At 34.7% G+C, this 20,134-nt stretch overlaps 1 protein-coding gene and 1 pseudogene across 1 annotated transcript in view; both read left to right on the top strand.

Moving 5' to 3' along the window:
• Window positions 1–20,134, top strand: part of DPYD (dihydropyrimidine dehydrogenase) — an 862,317-nt gene that overhangs the window by 517,112 nt on the left and 325,071 nt on the right. Inside the window, 2 exon segments of the mRNA XM_043575643.1 lie at window positions 3,407–3,511; window positions 3,513–3,572. Coding sequence (XP_043431578.1) covers window positions 3,407–3,511; window positions 3,513–3,572 — 165 coding nt within the window.
• On the top strand, window positions 12,736–14,155 carry LOC122482030 (annotated as a pseudogene).

Genomic DNA, 20,134 nt, shown 5'->3' with positions numbered 1-20,134 from the left:
TTATTAAAAAAATTTTTTTAATGTTTATTCTTGAGTGATAGAGAGACAGAGCATGAGTGGGGGAGGAGCAGAGAGAGAGGGAGACACAGAAAATGAAACAGGCTCCAGGCTCTGAGCTGTCAACACAGAGTCAGACACTGGACTTGAACTCACAAATCTGTGAGAGCATGACCTGAGCCAAAGTCGGACCCTTAGCTGACTAAGCCACCCAGACACCCCTGACTGTCCTCCATTTAAATCTTGTTAATTTGACCATTTGGCCACTGTGGGTTGTTGGCCTCATTGTTATTAGGCGGGTTACTGTAAAATAGTATATGGCTTAGAATTACTGGAACATTGCGGTTTTCCTTACTCAGTATAGGTGCAATTCTTCTATGCTGTGTCTTCTTTATTTTATGATATAAAAAAAAAAGCCTAAACATACTATGAAGATGTGGTCCCAGCCTAGGGCACAGACACAAGAAGCAACTATAGTTGGTTAAGATCGTAATACATTCATCAGCCAAGAAATCCTCTAGGTAGCCAATGACCAGTTTAGGAATTCATATCCACCTGACCCAGAAAGCCTTAGAGTCAGATTGTATCTGAATAAAACCATTGTATTTGGATCCTTGAGATCAGATAAACCCAGGAAGTTAGAGCCAACAATCCAGGAGATCTTAAAAGCTACAGTGTGAGGAAGTTGAAATATGCTTCCTGTCACTGAGGCTCTGCAGTAGGCTGAGATGGGGAGAGGTGGGCAATCTGTGTCAAGCACAGTGTTACCAACTGTAGTTGGGGACAGGGAGCTGTATTCAGGGGTCGCTGAGATATCAGGGGAAGCAAGGAAAGTCCCCAATTCTAGAGTAACAGACTAGTAGGAAAGGATCTAAAGCAAAGAACCAGTACCTGAAATTTGAATATAATGTCTGTTCAGCAACAGAATAAGGCCAGCAGTAAATCCTCTATCCTTCCCCTGCCTCAGGACAAGACCCATTCTAGTATCTAGGGTTTTGCTTTAGGCTTCTTCAAAAAACACTATTTGAGCACCTGTTAAAGGCCAGGCTAGAAGCTGCACATGTGTTAGCAAATGAGATAGTTTCTTTTCCAATCCTTATACTCTAGTGAAAGGTTCAGACAAGAATATAGACAGTTACACTACAGGATGTTAAGAATGCCAATTGGGGAAGGATATATTGCTATGGTGGCATAAGTCAGAGCAGCTTATTAAGACTTGATGATGTTGGAGACATGGAAAGGTTTCTCAAAGGGACTGAAGTCTAAGTTAAGACCTGAAGAATGGATAGGAAGAGGGATGCTGCTAACATTAATCAGTTTTGTTGAATAAGCAGGAGGTGCTGCTAAATTATAAAGTGGTCCTTTAAATAGGTGCCCCTTCATTTGTGGGACTCTTCAGTGCCAGGGCACATGAGCTGGTGAACTGAGTAAGGACTGTATTCACTTCCTTGGCCAAGTTTTATATAGGTCAAAACCTGTGGCCTAGATTGGATTTATCTAGGTGAAAGTCTTTTAGACTAGGGAGTAGAGCAGAGGAAATGAACACTTCAAGGCTTAAAGTTGGAATATAGAAGAAAGTTGGAATATAGAAGAAAATAAGCCTGGGGCACCTGGGTGGCTCCGTCAGTTAAGTGTCTGACTTCAGCTCAGGTCATGATCTCACGGTCCGTGAGTTCGAGCCCCGCGTCGGGCTCTGTGTGGACAGCTCAGAGCCTGAAGCCTGCTTTGGATTCTGTGTCTCCCTCTCTCTCTGACCCTCCTCCATTCATGCTCTGTCTCTGTCTCAAAAATAAATAAGCCTTAAACAAAATTTTTTTAAAAATAGAAGAAAATAAGCCTTATTTGATAGAAACATTCCTAGCATCGTGTTCTCAGACCATGGCAGCACTTGAGTTACCTACCTGGGTAAGCTGCACAGAAGCCACCTGCAGGGATGTAGAGCATACATTTAAGCCTTTGCCAAGACAGAAATTTGACCCATTAAACCTGAGCATTCTGGAGTGACTTGAATTGTCATTTTACCCATTATAAGATTGTGGAACACTGTTTCACAATGGCAAATCAAAGTAAGGCTGGTGGTGTTTCCCATAATTACAATAGAAGTGGAATGGCTTAATTAGTAAAACATTAACTGGCAGGATTCCTATAAGTAAAAATGTACATATTTAAGGAGGCTTATTGTAACATTTATACCATTTATTTTATAATATACTAATTCGAATGTAAAAGTGAATGTAAATTACCAGAAATTAACATGCAATGTGAAGAAAAGTCCTTTTATCCTCTGCAACTGTAGCATTTGGCAGATTCAGGAATAAATAATCTTTTGTGGCAAGGGTATGCCTTATCAAACATATGCAGATCAGCACTAATTAATGCTAATTAAGGTTTCCTGTCTATCTAGTTGGAAAAACGTCCAAATGTTATGAAATCCAGTTAGTATGCCTATTACGCTAATTGTTTTATATGGGGTGGTTCTTAATTAAAATATGTAAATTGACCTTAATTGCTATATACTAATGGGGGTTCATGTTATCTCACTAAAAGTGACAAGATGGTGAGGAGGGGTACTTAAATGACTAATTCTGATAAATCCTTAACTAAATGACCTTTACTCAAAATTAATTTTAATTGGGAGTTGGCTAAAGAAACATTTTTCTTCTTTGTTTCTTTTTAGTTTTTAGTAATGTAAGAATGTTACTCTTCTTTGTTAATACAGCTTTAGAAGCAGTTGTACATTGTTAATTACACTTAACAAGCAAGTTAATTTGACTGTTTACTGTTTATAGTTATCAGGAAGTTATTGATATCCTCATTTCAGTCTTGGAAGAACTGAATTCTCATTGAATGTGAATTTATAGGTAGAATTCTATAGGTAGGTTGACCCAGTTAGTTTGTTAGAATATGTGTTAAAGTTTGATGAGCCAGTGGTACTAATATGTACTCCCTGGCTGATTTACATTGGAATTGCTTTTTAAGAAAAATAGTGGTTTTTTTTCTTTACAAAACATTAGCTTTTATTGGAATTAAAATGTCATTGAAGGTATTTGGATTAACTAAACTGAACCAATATTCTTACATTTTACTTATCAGGTTTTTATTTATTATTTAATTGCAAACAAATTAAAATATGTATGCCCAAAACCAATAAAATGAATTTACATATTTTTTAAGATGCTAACCTTACAATTACAGAAAGTAGTTTAAATAAAGCTGACAAATACTTTGTTTACTCTTTCATTTGGAAGTAGTTTATATTCACATGTAATTTAAAATATATTTTTAAAATTCTTCTCTAAAAATGTGAGAAAGGACTTGGTAAAATATTGTCATATAGAAATGAGCATCGAATAAAGATTGTAGTTTTTCTTGGTCAAAAGGAGACCCAATATCTTTACTCTTTTATCAGGACATCGTGACAAATGTTTCGCCTAGAATCATCCGGGGGACTACCTCTGGCCCCATGTATGGCCCTGGACAAAGCTCCTTCCTGAATATTGAGCTCATCAGTGAAAAAAACGGCTGCATATTGGTGTCAAAGTGTCACCGAACTAAAAGCTGACTTTCCAGACAATGTAAGTGTGATTTAACGTCTAAAACAAAAGAATTGGCATAAGTTGGTGAATGTTTATTTAAACATCCAATTCATAGGCTTATAAATATTAATGTGTATAATATATTTTATTAAAGAATCTGCCAGTTGCTTTGCTGATGCATAGAAAGATAAAAAAGAAAGAAAAGCTCAAGAACTCATAAAAACCCACACAATGTGAGGCTTTGTTATAAATGGGTGCCATGCAGATGGAAGAAGTATCTACATAAGCAGAGGAAGAGAAATGAAATCCTCATTTTATTGACTTGGTTTTCACTGTATGTAGCTAGTATTTATTAAGGTGATGACCTTAGGAAGAAATTGCAGGCTATAAATCATTTTAAATATAAACCTGAGGCAGAAGCAGAATATCTTCTTATATAGTTTATTTATGTTTTTTCAGTGGGAAATAATTTACCAAATAATTTTAATACCTTTATACTAAATGAGTCACTATCTTTTGTAAAGCCCTTTCTTTAAAAGTACTGTGCACAAAGATTACATATATTTCATTTCTTTATGGATTTTTATATGTCGCCAGTAGTGTTTTAACCTATAGGTAGTATTTTCTCTTCAGTAGATGGTTAGAGTTGTTCTTAATTCATTTATTTTTTTTCCCCTCATCACTCTGATACACATATGCATATACACAACACACACATACACACACACACACACACACACACACACACAATTTTCTGCTCCCCACCCCCCATCATTTTCTGTCTCAGAGCTGGTGATGAATGGAAGTTGAGGTTTGGACAATGTGTGTCTTTGTGTTGTAGAAAAGATTCAAAGACGAATTGGAATGTTTTAAGTACTCTAATGATAGATATTTTAAAATCTAATGAAATTTGTGGATGTTTTCCCACAAACTGATAAATTCGAAAATCTTATAAAGGGACTTTCTATTTCATTCTCTTGCCTAACCCATTAAGTTGTTGTTGTTTTAGAGTATTCTAATTGGTTCAAAGCTCTCTTACCTTGAAACAAAATATATACACATAGAATAAAATTAATCATCCTCAAGTCAAACCTTCATATATAAAGGGAACTATCAGTACCCATATGATATCTGTAGATTCTGTTCTTTAGGAATTTTTCACTTTCTGAAATTGATGTTGCAAATACTCTATGTTCACATTATGCAATTAACTCTAGTAAACAATTATGTTGAGCTATTTGTTTTTTAAAGGGCCAAAATCTTGTGGGAAGCTTTTCTCAGAAAGACAGGGACAAAAAGTGGGTCAAGTATAAGAAGAATTATTAATGTATTTTTAAACACCATCTACAGGTTTTAAGTATTATACTAGGTACTGAACAACCGTAAAATAATAGCAAAAATAATAAGTGTGAGCTCTTATAATATTAAACTGTGGTTGGTATTGTTATAAATGCCTTATGTATTTTAACACTCAATCTTTAAATAATCTTATAAGATAGGTACTATTACTTTCCCCATTTCACAGAGAGGAAACTGATAGGAAACAAAGAAGTAACATTACATGCCCAGGGTTGCACAGCTATTCCTTGGTTCCCCTTTCAGTTTCCCTGGTTTTAGTTACCAGGAGTCAACCCAGTCTGAAAGCAGATAATCCTCCTTCTGATGTTGGAAGGTCAGTAGTTGCTTTAAGCTTTGTCACAGTGCTTATGTTATTCACCTCACTTTATCTCATCACATAGGCATTTTATCATCTCACATCATCATGAGAAGGAGAGTGAATACAGTACAATATTGAGAGAGAGAGAGAGGCCATATGCACATAACTTTTATTACAGTGTGTTGTTATAACTGTTCTATTTTATTCTTAGCTTTTGTTGCTAATTTCTTATTGTGCCTAATTTATAAACTAAACTTTATCATAGGTATGTATATATAGGAAAAAGCATGGTTTATAAAGGGTTCAGTGCTATCCATGGTTTCAGGTAACCACTGGAGGTCTTGAAATGTATCCCTCATAGATAAAGGGGGACTATTCTACATGGTGAAACCAGAATTTGAACTTGAAACTTGCTTTTAGCATCTGTGCTCCTGTCTAATTATAGTGTTCCCTAGTGCACAAAGTGCAGTATCATTTCAGGCCTTTAAAATTTCAGTATTACTTTTTAATGCAACATAAGAGGATGAAATATAATTTCTCCAGATATTGCTTCTATAGTATTTAGATAAGCCATAGTATCTGAAAAAAAATCCCTTTTCCTGGAAGAGAACTCCTGCCATTGGCTTGTCTCAAACTCTACTCCCTTTTGGGCAGGAGTGAGATATTATACAGTAGCCTCCAAGAAATGACAGTAAGTAGACGAGAAAGCTGAGATGAAACTCTTGCTTTGTGATTCCACAGTCAAGTAGAAAGAAGAAGCACATTTAAATGTTCTTTTCAAAACTTCCCTGGAAACAGTTTTCTCCTCCTATATGCTTTTTCCTTCTGAGAAAACAATGCATGCTTTTCTTGTTTCTAATTCTTTCGCCATTGAGATTATACTCATTATTCTTTTTCTATATCCTTAGAACTAATTTCTAACACTTTCATCCTCCATATCAACGATAACATTTTAAATACAATTAAAATGGCATTCCCATTTGAACCCAGAGAAATAATGTGTTGCACCTAGATATTGCCATGCTGCGAGTAGAATATCCCCCACTGTTTTGGAATTACTCTGATGCCAAACCCAATGAGCTGAACGAAAGAAGGTGACCCTTCATTTTCCAAGTTTAATTATCACTCTCACTGGAGTTTTCCCACATCATTCTCAAGTGCGTGGCTGCCACCTTTGATGACAGGGATCGGGTAATTCAACCCAGTGTGGCAGCTTCTAAGCAAGGGGTAACTTTTCTGAAAAAGAAATTGTCCTGGGGGTTGTGGAGAAGGGATGTAGGTCAGCTGATAGCAGCAGCAGCTAGTATCTCTCTTTCCAGAGAGAGTAGACACCAGTTGACCATGAACTGGAGGAGACAGCTGGAAGAACACCTTGACTAGAAAGGCATTGAGACCCCTGAAATATATTGTAAAGGCTTGTTCCTTAACTAGCACAGAGTTATACCAAAGCCTACACTTTATACTAGACTTCTGCCCGGCTTTCAAGGTTTCTTTTTATTTATCTGTGAATTAAATTTGGCACACTGATGATTGTAGTGACAGTTTATTACTAAGAGTTTTTTTTTTGTTCCTAAGCTGAGATTTTGCAATGCTTATTATGAAATGTACTGTATAATTAGGGCTTACAGAAATCAATTTTAAGTGAATCCTTTCATTCTCACTGCAAAAGCCTTAGAAACCATATATTTTAAGCTTCGCAATTTTTTTTAACCAAAAAAAAAATACATGCTGCATTTTGTCTGAATGCACTGAATTAGCAAACAAAGACTGACATTTTCTATCATTTGTGGCAGCTAAAGTAAGAGTTAGGCAAAAGATAGGGATTCAGCAGCGAATTAGCTGGTGAAGATAGAAAAGGGAGTGATGGCTTTGTTAGAGAAATTAATAAAGGAAGAACAATTGATATGTAAATATACTTCAATTACAATACACCTCATTCTACTGAAACCCTTCCTCAGTTCATTACTGAGAAATCAGCATTGCACACATTAAGTTCAAAATGACTCCAAACAAGTTGCTCTTCATCAGCGTTCCTGAAAGTGCTTTCCTGACCAATTATCCTCTAAATACAGAATTCTGAACCCCGTGTGTGTGCCCTGGACTCCTTACACACCCTACCAAAGCCTAACAGCCTTTCTTCAGAATGTTTTTGAATGCGTAAAACCCAATTCAACAGTTTGCAAAGGATTCCTATTGTATGAAAATGAATGCTCAATATATTTTTACAAATACAGTATAGTAATGCACGTTACTCTTTAATAAGTCACTAAGGGGCGCCTGGGTGGCGCAGTCGGTTAAGCGTCCGACTTCAGCCAGGTCACGATCTCGCGGTCCGTGAGTTCGAGCCCCGCGTCAGGCTCTGGGCTGATGGCTCAGAGCCTGGAGCCTGTTTCCGATTCTGTGTCTCCCTCTCTCTCTGCCCCTCCCCCGTTCATGCTCTGTCTCTCTCTGTCCCAAAAATAAATAAACGTTGAAAAAAAATTAAAAAAAAAATAAGTCACTAAAACACAATCTAGTGGTAGATGTAGTAACTACTGGAATTTTAACATAATGGTGACCATCAGTGACACCTTGAGATATCTGAAGCAACTTTAAGGTGATTTTCTGTGGCTTCTGTTGGTGCAAAGTCCCAGGTTATCAATAGCCCTACTATGGTTTGTTGCATTCCTGAGGAAATGCTAAATTACAGCAGGAGGTTAGTGAAAATAAAGAAAATAAAAATAAAGGTCTAAGTTTTTCTCCATCCTAGTTCACGAATTTCCTGTATTCTATCAAGAATTCTATGGACCTCAGATTAAGAACCTTTGCCCAGTGCTTCTCAGCTCTGGTTGCATATTAGAATCTCTTGTGGAACTTCAGAAAAGGTATTTATGGTTAGGCCCTGTCCTAGTTTAGTCATTTCAGAAATTCTGGGATGGATACAGTGAATATCCATTTGTGTGAGTGTGTGTGTGTGTGTGTGTGTGTGTATGTGTGTGTGTATACATATGTATATATGTATGTGGTGTGTGTACATAATTTTTATAAAGTTCATCAATTAATCCTACTGCATATAAAACCAGTATCATTCATGACCATTGACATATATCATTACATATTTATAAAAGTCCTGTATCAGAGCTCAAGAGCCTTTTATATGTGCCAGGGCCTGTACTTAGGGCTTTATCTATCTGTGAAGCAGAATTTTTCCTCATTTTATAGATGAGGAGACTGACTTTTATAAATATGGCATTGCACAGGGCACTGTGTCACACGGCTAGTAAGTGAAGTCATTGGGGCTGGAAATCTTTCCATTACACCTTGAAGAGGTATTTCACTTGGCACTAAAGAATCTGAGGAATTAAGAGTAATATGTCATTTCAGTTCTCCTTTACCCACCCACTCAGATAGGTCAATTATATTGAGCTCTCTTAACCACAGACTCTCAAAAAGGAAAGCAAAATCTTTTTATTAGACAAAGAAAGAAGTCTGTCATCAGCCAACCATTATTTTGTCGTTAGTCCCAGCTCAAGACATTTTATAGCTGACTGTAGAGAACAATGTCGGTGACTCAATGTGGACCTTGGTTTGAACTGTTACCTGGTCCCATCTTAAGTTCTGTATTTGAAAATAGGGAGTCAAGGGATTGAGTCAGATCTAGGTGTCCTCTAAGCAAGGAGGATGCTTACTGCTTATTCAGTGGGTATTCATCACCCCATAACTGCTGCAGTCTTCCTATAGGCACCACAAAGGCTGACTCAGCAGAAGCAGGCTTTATTTTCTTTGGATTATTTATAACTAAGTCTTACTCATTAGAAATATGGGTATTTTGTTATCCCCTCTCAATCTGTTTAGAAGAATAAAATTTGGTAACAGATAAAACTACAATATATATGTTTCAGGCCAATGATGACCAGTATAAGGTTGTTAACTTTTGCTTTCATTTTTTATTAAACCATTGCTTTCTTAATACAGAGCTTATAAAGCATAAACATCACCTTTGCTCTTTCTCCCTCATGTTCTGAAAAGGATATTCACCAACAGAAATGTAAGCATCCCTGCACTGGAGGGATTCCTTCTTTGTTCCCTCTGGAATTTTTTGAGCTTGTCAATTCTCTGTTTCTGTCAATTTCTACACATTCCCATGTTGATTTATTTTAAATAAATTAGGAAACTGCTGGAGCAAATATTGAAGGGAAGTCTAGTATATCCCCAGGAAACTCCTTCTTTCTTTACACCAGAGCTTAAGTAGTGATTTTCTAACATCGTTCATGAATTCTAGAGAATATAGATACTTCCCAACCTCTCTCCTTTACTAAAATCCAGGACGGTTATCTGCTGACATTACTTTATTGATTTTTTAAAAGATCTATCTAGTGTACAAAAAATAAAATAAAAATTAATCATAATAATAGTGGAAATTTAAAAAGTTAGGGTGGATTGATGTAAAACAGTCCATGTCCAGTTATCCTAACAAATCTCTGTTTTCACTTTCTAGAGTTGATAGAGTCTAAGAGCTAATGGTATGAGGTTTAAAGTCAGAATAGATTTGAATCTCAGCATCAACTCTGACTTGCTGTTTATTGATGCTCTCAGAGTCTGCTTCCTCATCTGTGTGATAACAAGAACTATTCCCAGAGGTTGTTGTAAAGATTAAATGAGATATTATATGTATCTTGTTTGGCACATTGAAGTTTTTCACCACTATAAATAATATTGCATAGGATACCTTTATGCATTTAGCTTTTATTCCTTCGTAAAGTAATAATTAGTTTTCATGAAATATTCTGAGAGGGGGATTTGGCAAGTCAAAGGTAACAGCCTATTTATAGCTCTTGAAGTATATTGCCAGTTGATTTGCAAAGCATTTGTGAACTAACAGTGCATATACAAGTCACTATTTTAGAAATAATTACCAACTAAAAAATTAAAAACTAGCTCACTAAATATGCTTTTTAGTGATACTTATAATCTTGAATTTATTATATGTAATATAGAATGTAAAGTCTTCTGATCTTTATTCAGTGTTTTATTTGTTATACTTCTGTGCTTTAATATCACTCATTCTTTTGACTTAGTTTCCAATTAAAACAAGACTTAAATAATGGCAGTTATTAGTATCAGCATAGAAAGAGAAAAATTAAAATGTGTTTAATTCTACAAACAAGAGTAGCCAAAATGAATCAGAATGCATAATGAAGCTCATAGTTCTGTGATTAGTTTCTGGCTTCATGTAGCCAAGTATTTTTTTTTTTTGAATAGGATATTCCTAGTTCCTTAAAAGAAAACATTAGCTACAGTTTAGATGGAGTAATGGGGACTGGATTTACCATCCCACCTGAAACAGCAACATAAAATAAGGTATAAAATATATGAAACAGCAGTGTTTAAGACCTGGAACAACAGTCGATAAAGATAGTGGTCACTGAGAGATGGAAAACAAAGGAATGAGCTCTGCCAATGCTCTAGAATGTTTCCAGGCCACATTACAGGGAGAAGAACCCAGAAGTCTCTCTGAGTTGTGGAGACAAAGCTGAAAGTCCAGAGAAACCAAGGTGGCTAGAATTCACAAGATAGAACACCAGAAAGCAGAGAGCTGCATGAGAGTACTCCAGCGACCTGCAGAAGGTCCCTCTTGAGTGTTCAACAGAGTACATCAGCTCATGCATGTGAGTAAATTACAAGAGACTGCAGAAAGAACTTTCTGAATGGATTAGAGGAACTAGTACTCAATTCTTAAAAGGATCTGGGAATAATGACTCTTCCTGCCAGCCAGACTGGAAAACCCCATGATTCACAATTAGCCATAGGCTTAGCACTGCTTTAGTCATGCCCAACAACCCTTAAAAGCCAGATCTGAAAGGATCAAAATATTTCCAAGTAACCTGCAACTCAGAACAAACCTCAAGAATATAGGTATACAAAAATATCTAGGACCAAATAAGATAAAATTCACAGTGTCTGGCATTCAACTAAAAATTACCTATCATGTGGGACACCTGGGTGGCTCAGTCGGTTAAGCATCCAACTTCAGCTCAGGTCATGGCCTCACAGTTTGTGGATTTGAGCCCCTTGTCAGCTCTGTGCTGATAGCTTGGAGCCTGGAGCTTGCTTTGGATTCTGTATTTCCCTCTCTCTCTGCCCCTCCCCCCCACCGCTCTCTCTCAAAAATAAGTAAACATTAAAAAAATTTTAAAAATAAAAATCAAAACAAAACAAAAAATGCAATCAGACTTCCAGAATGAAAACTACAATGAATAAGATGAAAAATACACTGGTAACTAATAACACCGTATTAGGCACTGCAGAAGAAATGATTAGTCACCTTGAAGATAGTAGCAATAAAAACTATTCAAATTAAAATGCATGGGGGGTGGTTGGAGAGTGGGGAGTAAATATACCATTTGTGAGCTAGGGACAACTTCATGTGGCCTGATATATACTGGAGTTTTCAAAGTTTGAAGAAACAAAATGGCTCCAATTCCCAGTTTTGCATAAAACTATAAGCCTTTCCACCTGCAAAACAAACAAACAAGTAAAAAACAAGAAACTTGAACTCCAGGCATAAGAAACATGAAGAAAATTATACCAAGGAGTACATCATAATTAAATTAGTTGAGCCAATGATAAAGAAACAATTTTGAAATCAGAGAAAAAAGCATATTCTTTACAGAAGAACAAATATAAAAGTCACTGTTTTGATTTGTTGTCAGAAACAATGCACGCTAGAAGACAACAACTTTCAAGTGCTGAAAGAAAATAAAAGGTCAACAACTGTTAATGTAGATTTCAAAATTCAACAATATATCTTTCAAAAATACAGGTGAAATAAATACTTTTTCAAACACGAAAAGCCAAAATAAAATCATCATCAGGAGATCAGCACCACAAGAAATGTTTAAAAACTGTTTTAGACAGAATGTAAAATGCTGCTAGGTTGAAATATGGATCTACACAAAGAAAGGAAGAATACCAGGATTTGTAACTACATACGTAAATATATGATTTTGTTTCTTCTTATTTAATTCATTTTAGAAGAGAATTGTTTGTTTAAACAAAAATATAAGACTGTGTGGTTTATAAAATATATAAAGGTAAAATGACAATAAAGTACAAGAGTTGTGAGGAATAAAATGAATTATACTAATGTAAGCTTCTAACAAATTATGTAAAGTTTTGTATCACTTGAAGGTAGACTGTGATAACTATGTACAATTGAAGCTCTAAACAACTAATAAAATAATGCATCTGAATTATAGCTAAAAAGCAACAGTAGAGTTATAAAATAGAATCATACAGAGTACTTAAACCAAAAGAAGGCAGAAAAAGAGAAACGTACTAAAGAAGAGATGACACAAATAGAAACCATGTAGTAAGATGATAGAGTAAAACCTAACCATATCAATAATCATATGAAATGTAAACGGTTGAAACATTCCCAATTAAAAGGCAGAGATTTTCGGATTGGATGAAAAAGCATGACTCTACTGTGTATATATTGCTTACAAGAAAAATAATTTTAAATATAAAGACACAAAAAGGAGAAAATTGAAGCAATGGAAAAAGATGTACCATGCTAACTCTAATCAAATAAAATCTTATAATATTAATGAAAAAAACAAAGTAGATGTCAAAGCAAAGAATATTGCCAGGGACAAAAAGGGAGCATTTTATTATAATGAAATGGTCAGTTCATCCACAGGTAATAGCAATCCTTAAGTTTATGCACCTAGTAACAAAATTTTCAGATAACATGAAGCAAAAACTAATAGAACATCAAGGAGCAATAGAAAAACTCAGAATCACAGTTTATTTCTATACCTACCTATAAATCATTAATAAAACAATGAAGGGAAGTCATTCAAGATTTGAAAAATGCTATCAACCTATCTGACTGACATTAATAGGACATGCCATCCAATGGTAACAGAATACACTATCTTTTCAAATATGTCCATAACATTTATTAAAATAGACCATATTCTGTGCCACAAAAGAAGTATCAATAATTTTAAAGAATTCAGTTCATTCAAGGTATGTAGAAAAAGAAGAATAAACTAAACTCAAATAAGGGATATAATGAAGATCAGTGGAGGATATTGGTAAGTTAGAAAACAGTATTCTCTCTCAAAATAGAGAATATCAAGGAAAGTAAAGCTGATTCCTTAAGAAGACAGCCAAAATTAACAAAACAGACAGAATGAAGAAAAAAGGAGACAAGAAACACAAATTATCAATATAGGGAATGAAAGAAGTAGCACCACTGCAGATTCTACGGATATTAAAGGAAAAATTATAGAATGTTATAAACGATTTTATGCAAATAAACTGGACAGATCTTTTGAAAGACAAAAACTATCAAAGCTTAGTCAAGAAGAAATAATGTTAAAGAAATTGAATTTATAGGCCAAAACATATCCATGAAGAAAACTACAGACCCAGATGGCTTCCTGAGTAGATTCCACCAACCCTTTAAGAAAGAATGATTCCAGCTCTTTGAGGAAGACATGGTCACAGCTAGAGTGGAGCTTTGCAGGCTCTGCCCCTGCTGCCAACTCACTGCTGTTCTCTCTTGCTGAGGAATAAGTCAGTCAGGAAGCCATGGCCCGAAGACACCCGTGGAATCAGAGGTGGCCATTCACCAGATTAGAATTACTCTAACCAGCCGCAACGTGAAATCTTTGGAGAATGTATGTGCTGACTTGATCAGAGGCACAAAGGAAAAGAATCTCAAAGTGAAAGGACCATTTCGGATGCCTGCCAAGACTGAGAATCACTACAAGAAAACTCCTTGTGGTAAAGGTTCTAAGACTTGGGATCGTTTTAAAGATGAGGATCAACGATCTACTCATTGATTTGCACAGTCCTTCTGAGATTGTTAGACAGATTACTTCCATCAGTATTGAGCCAGGAGTTGAGGTGGAAGTCACCATAGCAGATGCTTAAATCGACCTTTTTAATAAATTGATTGTTAGTTAAAAAAAAAGAAAGAAAGAATAATGCCAGTTCTACACACACACTTTCAGAAAAGTAAAACAGGGGGAATACTTCCCAACTAAATCTATGGTGCCAACACCTTATTACAACTAGACAAGGACAGGACAAGAAAAGAAGAGTATAGACCATTGTCCTTCATGAACATAGATGCAAAAGTTCTAAACAAATTTTAACAAATAGAATTCAATAATATATAAAGAATATAATGACCTCATCATGACAGAATGAGGTTTATCCCAAGAATTCTAAGTAGGTTTAACATTTGAGAATATTGTAATTCACATAAATTACAAACTAAATAATAACAATGAGAACAACATAAATTATATAATTATCTCCATAAACCAAACAAAAACATTTGAAGAAATCCAAAAATCTGTTTTTAATTTAAAAGAAATTTCAGCAAACTAAGAATAGAGAGGTAATTCCTTAACCTGGTGAGAACCATTAAACAAAACAAACAAAAACCTACAGCTAACATCCTAGTTAATGGTGAAAGACTGAATATTTTCTTCCCAAGAGAAATAAGGTAAGGATATCTGCTCTCTCCACTTCTATTCCACATTTCTGCTAGAGTTTGTTTAAATAAAAGAGTGACAACAACAAAGAGATATGCAGATTTCAAAGGAAAAAGTGAAACTTTATTCACAGAGGATATGATTGTTTATGTAGAAAATATGATTAAATGTACCAATAAAAACCACTTTATTTACAAAACCAGGAAGCTACCTTATAGGTTGTTGTTTTCATATTTTATTTCTTAAAATATTGCATTAAAATAGTGTTTATCTTCATTACCAACTTTTCTTGTAATCCCTTAAATTATGCACCTCTGGAGATTGCTTAATTCACCTAATCCTGGTCATGGCCTGTCAAAATTCTACTTTAAATAATAAATGAGGTTAGGGGCGCCTGGGTCATGATCTCACGGTATGTGAGTTTGAGCCACGTGTCTGGCTCTGTGCTGACAGCTCGGAGCCTGGAGCCTGTGTCTCCCTCTCTCTTTGCCCTTCCCCTGCTCACACTCTGTCTCTCTTTCCTTCAAAAATAAATACTAAAATTTTTTTTTAAATAATAAATGAATTTATTAGCAAAGTTGCAAGATACAAGATCAACTTATAAAAGTCAATTATACTTTTTATATGCTGGCAACTGGAAACTGAGGTAAATATATCATATTGTATTAAAATTAAGCAGCAAACACATGAAATTGGGATAAATCTGACAAAGATGTGAAAGACATGCATCCTGAAAACTACAAAATCCTGCTAATAGAAATTAAAGAAGACCTAAATAAATGAGGGGCTCTACAATGATTGGAAGAGTTAGCATTGTTAAGATGTCAAGTGTCCCCATACTGGTGTAAAGATAAAATGCAGTCATAATCAAAATGTTAGCATTACTTTTTTTGGTACAATTTGACAAGCTGATTCTGAAATCCCTGTGTAAGTGAAAAGGACTTACAGTAGCCAAAATCATTCAAAAAGAACCAATTTAGAAGTCTAACACTTTCTGATTTCAAGGCTTATTTTAAAATTGCAAGAATCAAGATACTGGCATAAAGATAAATATACCAATAGATTAAAGGAGGATAGCAAGCCCGAAAACAACTCACACGTCAGTTGTGTGAACAACTGACTTTGTCAAAGTTGCAAAAAAGAAATTCAGTGGACAAAATATAACAATATATAACAAATGATGCTAGTAAAATTGGTATCCATATTCAAAAAAGTAAGTTTTCACTCATATCTGACATGATATATAAAAATTAATTCAAAATAGTCATAGACCTAAATGAAAAACCTAAAACTATAAAACTTCTTAAAGAAAACATAGGTGAAAGTTCTTGTGATCTTAGGTTAGGCAAATATTTCTTAAATATATACCAAAAGCACGGTGCTTCAAAGAAAAAAAAAATGATGTGATTTACCCAAATTAGAAAGTTTTGCACTTCTAAACCTATTGTTAAGAAAGTGAAAATACAAACCAGAATGTAAGAAAATATTTACAAATCACATATCTGTTGAAGTGCTTATATCCAGAATATTTTTTGTATCCACGATATTTAAAGAACTTTCAAAACCCAACAGTAAAAAAGCAAACAACCCTCTGCACTTTGACCAAAAAATTTGAGCAGATACTTCAAATTATTTTTAAAGTTTTATTTATTTTTGAGACAGAGAGAGACAGAGCATGAATGGGGAAGGGGCAGAGAGAGAGGGAGACACAGAATCGGAAGCAGCCTCCAGGCTCTGAGCCATCAGGCCAGAGCTGGACGCAGGGCTTGAACTCACGGACCGTGAGATCGTGACCTGAGCTGAAGTCAGAGGCTTAACTGACTGAGCCACCAAGACACCCCTTGAGCAGGTACTTCAACAAAAAAGATTATGAATGATAAATAAGCACATGAAAATGTGCTCAACATCATTAGTCATTATAGAAATGCAAATTAAAATCATAATGAGATATACACCTATTAGAATGTCTAAAATTTAAAAGACTGATCATACCAAATGTTAGCAAGGATTTGGAGGTACAGGAACTCCTATACCTGAGGCATGAATAAACATAATAAATATGTTCATTATCTTGATTGTGATGATGGTTTCAAAGTACATACATATGATGGGGTGCCTACGTGGCTCAGTTGGTTAAGCGTCCAATTTCAGCTCAGGTCATGATCTCACAATTCATGGGTTCGAGCCCCACATCAAGCTCTGTGCTGACAGCTCAGAGCCTGGAGCCTACTTCAGATTCTGTGTCTCCCTCTCTCTCTGCCCCTTCCCTGCTTACATGCTCTCTCTCTCTTTCTCTTTCTCTCAAAAATAAATAAAAATGTCAAAAAAATTTTTAAAAAACCAGTATGCATACACATGTTAAATCTCATAAAATCGTATGCTTTAAATGTGTACAATATTTTGTTATACTTTATATAACATATAATGAATTATACATATATAACACATAATTTATGTATATATAGCATATAATTATACAGAATATAGCACAAATAATATAACCTATATAGAATATATATATATCATATATAAAATTATACTTCAATAAATCTGTTTAAAAAATAGGTTCAGTTTAAAATTATATGGCACTTTTCATGGAATGTGTCCTGGAAATTAATTCCAGGTTTGGCTGAATGGCTAAACCCTTGTCACTGAGAGCTTCAATCTCTACCCCATTGCCAGAGCTCAGTCAATTATTACCCTTTACAAAAGTGTCTCGCATTTTGGTCACATTCACTTTGATATTGAATCACAGGAATTAACAGGCTAAAAGTGACCTTATATCATATTAAGAAAAAAAAGAAATATTGGATTGATTTTTAAGCTGTTGTTTTGTGGGATAATAAAATTTATCAAAGCTTTTTAAATAGTCACAATATATAGGCATTAATTGTCTACAACATACTTTTTTCTCAAACTCCCCTTTACTTTGTAAGTTGTCAGGCTGCCTTTTGGATAACAATACTGTCTTCTCCATTTGGAAGTATGGCAGGGAACACACTGAACCATGTTGAAAGAGACCCTGGGGATGGTGATGGTGCATTGAATTAGGCTCTTATTAGTATGACTTGTTCATTAGAGAGGCAATGGGAACAATTTATAAATTGTATATGTTTGCTATATAACCATAAAATTAAACCAAGTCCATACTCAGATAGGTGAAGAGTTCTGTTCAGTGGGTTCACTTACTTTCTTAATATCAATTTAGTAATCTTTCATCAGTCAATATAATGTTTTTGTGGAGAAAACTCTGATGCATTCTTCTTTTAAAATACTTGGGAAACCAGGAAAGAGAAAGGATAGGGTAAAACCTTCTACTTCCCCTCCACCCATCCCTGTAAGTCTCTGAAATATGTCTGTTTTTAACTTAAAGGGTCCATTTAAAATCAGAAAAAAGCACAACTGTTTTATAAGAGCTTAAAAATAGAAGGTAATATAAAGGTTTTTATTTAATATAAGATACTACAATTGTTTTTTCATTTGCTTTGTTATAAACTACTTATCCTAGTTGACTTTTGGGCAGATGGGAGCTTACTCATAGACAACATTTCCCCCCCAGCTTCTTTTTTTTACCACTAGGCATCTTATTCTTTTACAGTGTACCCTACAAGGCATATTCTAGAGGTTTATTATTCACAAGGAACTATTTTCATATTTTCCCCTTAGGTCTTGTAGACATTTACTTGAAAGTATTCTTTATTCTTTAAGATAGTTCAAACACACACACATGCGCTCACACACACACACACACACACACACACACACACTAATTTAGTTTTGTTTTTAAAGATTTGTATACTGTACTTTAATGACTGTTTTTATTTTTGTAACCATTATTTATGTTTGGATAATTGATTCCATTTAAGCAGAATTTAAGGTTGTATCTGAGACCCACAAATAAGATCTAATTAACTGTAAACCATATAAAAGGAGAATAGTCACAGAGGCCTTGGACAACTAACTTAATCACCAGGGAAACCATTTTTAAAATATCACAAATGAGGTAAACTTTGGTAGAATAAATATGTACAATGAACCCTCCAAATTACTGAAAATTGTATTCTGTGGGATTTGTCTTCATTTTATGAACTAAAGTTATGAAAATATACATTAGAATGAGCGCCATTTTAGTAGGGATATATATTTATATAGGCAACTTGTGGTTATCCATTTCAATAGCAGATGGTGAAGAACCAATCAATGGATTTCATCAATAAGGATACAATGATATTTTTACCAGTATCTTCTAGTTTTATATCAAGAGTACATTTCATAATCATGTTAGAGTTAAAAGGGAAGGTTAAAAAAAAAGAACAGAAGAAAAAGAAAAAGAAAAACATCTTTTGGCAATGAGCCTTTTCCCTAGGCAAGCCCCAAATCTTAAGGGAAATACAAGAAGCAAGAATTGAAAAAGGGATTTTAGGAATTCAAAACATAATAACTTTTGTATAGCTATTTATAGGACACAAATTTCTATTTCTCTGAGTTGATCTCAGAATGACTTTGAAAGGAAGGTATGAATATCATCCTCATTTTATACTAGATTCTGATAGCCAGATGAAGAGAAGTAATTTCTCGAGGAATTTTGTTTCAGACTATAAGTGGTAGAGTTTTAAATTGATAACAGAACATCTGACATACATTTACAATAGGAAAATTATTTTTTTTTAAAAAGTCAAGCTTCAGAGTACTTAAAAATGCTCATGTGTGATTCACTTTTTCTTTTCACCTGGGTTTTCATCCCCTTCTAGTGGAGGTGCTAATGAGCAGAGAAATAGGAAAGGTAATCAGCCAGAGGGAAGAGAAGAATCAAAGACCTAGATAATTCACAAACTGGAAAATGAGCTCCTAACTAATCAAGACTGGATTGTAAATAGGATAGAAAGAATTTATGCATCCCTGGTATCGGCCTGAATAGCATTTGTACCCAATCCAAGAAAAGTATTTGTGAATTTCACAGTTGGCTATTTTTTCTTCCTTTGAGATTTTTCTCCTGAACTAATTATCCATTGTGTACATGAAGCAAAGAAATAACTTACCATTAAAGTCATTTTTGAGGTGGATATTTCACTTTGCATGTTGTTAAAATGCCTGGAGCATTAATAAGGAATGAGTTAACTTTATTAATACAGCTTCTTTGGGGAGTTTCTGATCTATATACTGATCACCCAAAAGGAAATTTTGTGTCATATTTTATTCATGCAAAATTTAGGGAAATAACTAGATTGACTAATCTTTCCATAATAAATAATTTAATTTAACTTTGTGCTGCCTTTTGCATTTTAATTTCTTCATAATGTGTCCTTTAAACCCCCAATATTAAAATTATCAGTGTTTCTGTTTGATTTAGTTTAAATTGTAAATTTAGTTGTGGCTGTTGGGTTACAAGGTATGGAGAATGGTGCCTTAATATAGGAAGTGAGCACATTTACAGATAGGAAAAGCTATGT

The sequence above is a fragment of the Prionailurus bengalensis genome, chromosome C1 (assembly GCF_016509475.1).
Source record: "Prionailurus bengalensis isolate Pbe53 chromosome C1, Fcat_Pben_1.1_paternal_pri, whole genome shotgun sequence".
NCBI lineage: Eukaryota > Metazoa > Chordata > Mammalia > Carnivora > Felidae > Prionailurus > Prionailurus bengalensis.
This window is presented reverse-complemented; position numbering and strand designations above follow the sequence as displayed.